This window comes from Leucopleurus acutus, assembly GCF_964270905.1.
Source record: "Leucopleurus acutus genome assembly, chromosome: 7".
Lineage (NCBI taxonomy): Eukaryota > Metazoa > Chordata > Mammalia > Artiodactyla > Delphinidae > Leucopleurus > Leucopleurus acutus.
In genome coordinates this window covers 91,438,147-91,444,146 of record NC_139150.1, presented here as the reverse complement: position 1 = coordinate 91,444,146, position 6,000 = coordinate 91,438,147, and the positions used below count along the sequence as shown (strand labels likewise).

General features: G+C 40.9%; 1 protein-coding gene across 1 annotated transcript in view; it reads left to right on the top strand.

The window, feature by feature from the left end:
- Window positions 1–263: 263 nt before the first annotated feature.
- MFSD14B (major facilitator superfamily domain containing 14B) overlaps window positions 264–6,000 on the top strand; it is an 82,242-nt gene continuing 76,505 nt past the window's right edge. Inside the window, exon 1 of the mRNA XM_082843607.1 lies at window positions 264–623. Coding sequence (XP_082699733.1) covers window positions 516–623 — 108 coding nt within the window. The 5' untranslated portion in view covers window positions 264–515. The remainder of the gene's footprint in view (window positions 624–6,000) is intronic.

Genomic DNA, 6,000 nt, shown 5'->3' with positions numbered 1-6,000 from the left:
CGCCAGGTCCGGTTCTGTCTTAGGAAAAAGAAACTACTCTTGGGGGCTTTGGGAGATGACGCATTTCCGGCGTGCTGCGGAGTCCTGACGCCAAGGAGGCCCCGGAAACGTGGAGGCGGGGCCTGAGGTGGGCGGGCGCTGCTGAGGCTTTGGGCGCAGGCGACGAACTTGTGGCGGGCGCTGAGATCCGGGGCGGGGCTTCCTGCCCCTCGCCGGCTTGTGGGGAAGCGGAGCGGGGTTACCTCGGCCGCTGGAGACGCTGTTGGCAGCTCTCTGAGTTGAGTTCTGTTCGTGGCTGTGGCTTGTGCCCGCTTTTAGCTGCTCTTCTCGCCTCGTTTCTCTTGCTGCTCCGGCCTCGGCAGCGCTCACAGCCCTCGGAGTCGCCACTGGCGCCGCCGCCTGAACCGCAGGCCGCTTTGGGCCGCGGAGCCCATGAGAGCGCGGGCCCCGCCGCCGCATTTGCGGCGTAGCTGTAGTCCCGGAACACCCCTAGCCGGCGCGGGCATGGCAGCGGCATGAACGCGGAATCTCCACTGGAGAGGGAGGAGAAGGCGGCGTCGGAGCCCGAGGCGGGAGCCATGGTGGAGAAGCGCGCCAGCGCGCGGGCCTCGAGTGGCAGTTCGGTGAGCGCGGGCTTGGAGTTCGGACGCTTTACTCAGCCCGAAGCCCCAAGCCAGGGGAGGTTGGGCGGCGTCGCGGCCGGAGTCCGGGGACGCCTGATGCGGGGCTGGGGCCTGGGTCGCCTGGGGATGAGGATATACTGATCCTCCGCGTCGGCTCGAGGGGCTCTGGCTGTCGGAAAGCCTGTCCTTTTCCGTGTCAGCCAGCCGAATTCATCACTGCTAGGCTTTCCTAGCACTGCTCATCGCTAGACAAAAATGTAGGCGACTTGGTTATTGATTCAAAAGACACCCGACGTGGGACCGTGAATATAAGTAATTTGGTTCTTTCAGAGTTCTCCATACACGTGACAGTGGATACTATTTTCATGGTGCACTTTCTGGCTTGAGCCTACTTAGAAGATGTATGGAGAACCTTTAGAACCGGCATTGGGCCCTGGACCGGGAAGCTGGCGGTGGAGGCTGGGCAGCGCCTTCCTGTTCCTTCATGGTTCTCTAGGCGGTCGCAGAAGCGGTTGGTGAGCAGGATTTCAGAGGAAGCTGCCTATCCCAGGGCCTAACTGAGGAGCGTATTCAGGCTAATCTCTTTTAACAGTTTCACATGAGATTCAGATGGCTTCCGAAGCACTGGTTTAATTGGCCTGGATTCAGCAGAACAGGCTGTCAGTGGCGCTTAAGTGTCTGACGTTGGAACTCTAAGCATAGAGTGTCATTTCTCAAAGATATATTGTTTTCTATTTAGGACAGGAAATATAGAAACAGTACAATGAATAGAAACTAATGCCAAGGAGACTTTTCCCAAAGAAAATAGAAATTTTAGGGAAATTAAATTATATGCAGTCGGCTTCAGATTTAATTTGCTTTTAAAGAATGCTAAATGATGTTGAAGGCCCCTTCCTGCCCAAGTGTCTTCTTATTTTTGAGAAAAAAAATTAGGAGTTCTTCATTTCGAAGATAAGATTTCTGGAAAGTGGGAAAGTGTTTTTGGTAGGACGAGGGAAATTCTATAGAATTGGTTTTTCTCGTTTTGTTTTTGATTACATAAAATGTAGACTTATCTTCCTGCCGACTAAGGGAAACGAAACTGCCAGCTCCTCCTCCTGTCTTTGAATTGATAGACCATAATTACCAGTGGCCAAGCTAGTAACCTGAGAGGTAGACTCCATCCTTTCCCATCCCTTCATCCAATAAGTTAGTAAGTCGAGCTAAGTTTACCAGGTAAAGATTTTAGGTTTTTTATCCTTTCTGCATTCCTGTGGTTCAGTTCCTTAGCATTTTTGACCTAGATTTTGACTATCTCTTGAGACCCTTGCTTACTTCATCATCATGCTGCTCTCCACAGTATTGATTAGTGTAATCTAACGTGTAAATATGATCATTACTGCTGTCCTTAAATATTTTCATTGGCTCTCTTTGGCTTATAGGATAAAAAAAATAACCTGGCAGGTTGAAGCATTAAAGCATAGTGATTAGGTGAGCATGCTTGGAATCCCAGTTCCCACTTTTTATTACCTGTATAACTTTGGGCAAGTTATATAACCTCTCCACATTAATGATAGTGTTTACCTCAGAGAATTGTGAGGGTTACTACAACCTGGCACCTGGTAAGTCCTCAATAAATATTAGCTTTTATTGTTATTCTCAATATTTTAAGCATGAATGATTGGTCAGAATGTATGGTGATCCTTGTCTGATAAAAAGCATTCATTTCTCTCCCATTTACTAATCTATAGAGGAACTAGACCCCAACCTAAAAGTTAAAGTTGCTGATTTTATATGCTTAGAACAGGAGTTTTTGAGGAATGTGTACTCAAAGAAACTGAGACAGTTTATTCCCTGATTGCTTTCCCTGTGAGTTGATGCTAATTTAGGCACAAACAGATTCCTGTCCAGTCTTTCCTTACCTCTTAGGGTGTGTCTAGTCAGTATTGATAAATTGCAGTGAATTCTGACAGTGAGTTTTGGTGCTTGCTCTACTTAGATGACTATAGCATGGGTAGGTAGCAGGGTTCAGCCACTGGTGCTTTTGGTAATGTGTGTTGCCTGGGAAAGCAGTGAATGTCTTTAATCATATATGTTCGTGTCATATGCCAGTACCCCCAAATTATACATCTTTCCTGTTTGCAGTTTCTTTCTAGTATTGCTTCCAGGTGCTACATTCTTTGGCCTCCAAGACTTGACTTCATTTTAATGTGTTGGAATTTCCTTATAGCTTGATTCTAGTGTATTCATGGTTTCAGTTTCGATGCCAGAAGCACAAGCAAGACTGCCCACATACAGGAAATCAGCTGAAACTTTTCTACCTTGTTTGGCAAAGAGATGTATTGACCTGAATAATAGAAGGGAATCACATATTTATTCTAAGAGACGATTGCAATCTAGAGAAGGGAGTTTTGTATAGTAAATAAGTTCTTGTTTTATTGTCCTTTCTTTGCCCTATCCCTTCCTAATTGTGCGTGTACATACACCTTGAAATGTTGTGTCAGAATTATTTGCATTATCATTGAATGCATATCCTTTTGGAATCATTTACCTTTGAGCATCTGAAGAGAATTAAGGATTTTCTGCAAAGAAAACACAACTGAGTTTAGCATACTGTGTATTTCAGAATGTTCATTGACTCCAAAAAGCCAGTACTTAGATACCAGTTAAGATCTCTGATGTAGGGCCTCTCAGGATCAATGCCATTCTGGTGACATTTGATGTGTTTTTAGTTGATTTTCCTCAGACCGTTTCAGAGGGGCTCCTGTAAAGACTAATTTTGATTTATAAGGACAAGAATATTATATACTTTATAGGCAAAATGGAAATAGTACTCAAGAGCAGTTTGTTACCCCCCAAAAAAGGCTAAAATGACTAGATATGTTTTGTTTGTAAAGAGGTGAAAGAGGGGACTTCCCTGGCGGTCCAGTGGTTAAGACTCCACGCTTCCACTGCAGCAGGGCACGGGTTCCATCCCTGGTCAGGGAACTAAGATCCCACATCCCATGGGTGGCACGGCCAAAAAAAAAAAAAAAGTGAGAGCGGACCTAGGGACATTTTAGGGGAATTTTTTTTTTAATTAGCTTTCAATTCTTAACACTGTTAGGAATCAGTATGATCATTTTAGTAATAAAATAGTACTGGGACATTAGCACAACCAAACTCTGTTAAGTAAATTATAGCAGATAAAAGAAATGAAAAGCATTTGTGAGCGGTTGATCTATCGCAATTCATAAAAGTAAATGCATTGTGCTTTCATAGCAGAAACATTTATATTTCATATTAAGAATTATGCAGATCTCTAGTCAACTTTCAAGCCTTTATCAGAACACAGATGTTGTTGCTGCTGTTATGTTGTTCTTAGGCCTAGTATAGGCAGGATTTTGTAAAACTTGCTTCTTAGGATATCTGAGCATCCTTTCCCACTGGTTTTCTTACTAGATTAAGTCTTTGAAGACAGGAACTACAGCTGAGTATATTTTAATCTAAAATAGTCCTTTAATCTAAAATAGTCTAAAATGAATGTGTGTTAGAGAAGTAAATTAGTCTAGTTTAAACCAGTAATTATGCTTATCAATGAAATTAGCTTGTTGCTTTTATATAAGTTTTGGTTGGACTTATAAAACAGATTGGAGAGTCTGTTTTATTCTCTGAAGAGTTTGTGTAAGATGGTAATACAGTTGTAGAACTTTGTGGTTCTTCAGTTTTTTTGGCTAATGTAGTTCTAGAACAATGTAGATTTTCCGTTTGATTTTCTGTTTCTTTCTGTCAATTTTAGTAAGTTGTATTTTCCTAGGAATTTGTCCACTTCATCTAAAATTTCAAATTAATTGGCATAAAGTTGTTCCTAACAGCCTCTTAGGCTCTTTTTAATTACTGTAGGATCTTTAGTCTATTTTTTTTTATTGCTGACATTGGTAATTTTTACCTTATCTTTAAAAAATATTCTTTAGGGTCTTCTGGATAAATATTCACGAATTTTTCAAGTGGCATTAATTTCATGTCTTATTTCTGTATTATATGAACTATATCCAGGAAAATGTTCAGTAGTAACTGTAAAAGTGCACAGCCTTCTCTGCATACCAGGAATATATACTTTTTCCACTGTCCAGGATGATGTTAGCTATACAGGTGAGATAAACATGCTTTATTACACTATGGAAGCGTCTTTTTATTCCTCATTCTCCTTCTTGCTGGTGTTTTCTCTCTCCTTTCCCCCTTCTTTCTCTTTCCTTCCTTCCCTCTCTCCCTCCTTCTAGTGTAGTGTCTCATAGAACCTTCACAAGTGGTTTATGAAATCTGAGATGTGCCCTGGGGAAAGAGGTTGTGGCGTAGCAAGGGCATTGTTATATGAAAATTGGAAGAGAAATTTGTCCTTAGTATCTGTAATCAATTATAAAAAATAAGAGTTTTTAACCCTGCAAAAAACATCATATTTGTGAAGTTTGGTCAATTTCCTATCTAGATGCCTGACTTTTTTATATGTAGCTTTGTATTTGCTTGTCTTTTAAAAACAGCTTTATTGAAATGTAATTATAAAAACTATATATGTTTACAGTGTACAGATTTGTGTTTTGACACTTGTGAAATCGTTACTGCAATCAACATAGTGAACATATCCATCACCCCTAAAAGTTTCCTTGTGCCCATTTGTACATCCTCTATCCACCTCCACCTTCCCAGGCAAGCATTTATCTACTTTCTGTTACTATATATTAGTTTTAATTATTTTAAGTTTTATATAAATGGGCTCATACAGAATATATTCTTTTTGGTCTGGCTTTTTTCAACTCAGATAAATTATTTTGAGATTTATTCATGTTGTTGTATAAATCAGTAGTGCATTCCTTTTTGTTGCTGAGTAGTGTTCAGTTGTATGGATGTATCAGTTTGTTTATCCATTCATCCCTTGGTGAACATTTGGTTTATCACCAGTTTTTGGCGGTTACAAATAAAGCGGCGATGAGCATTCATGAACCAGTCTTTGTATGGAGTATACTTTATTTTCTTTTAAGTAAATAAGTGGAATGGCTGGATCATATGGTAGGTGTATTGCTTAACTTTTTAAGAAACTGCCCAGCTGTTTTGAAAATTTTTAAATTTTAATTTTGCATTGGCACTAGCACTATGAGAGTTCATCTACATCCTCATCAACACTTGGTCAGTCAATTTTAGCCCTACCTACTAGAAGTAGGTCTGTAGTGGTATCTTACCATGCTTTTATTTTGCATCTCCCTATGGCTAATTATGTTCAACATCTTTCCGTAAACTTACTTGCCATTTGTATATCCTCTTGGTGAAGTGTCTGTTCACATCTTTTGCCTATTTATTTGTTGTTGTTGGGTCGTTTATTATCTTATAATTAAGTTTTAAGAGTTCTTTATATATTGGGGTTGTA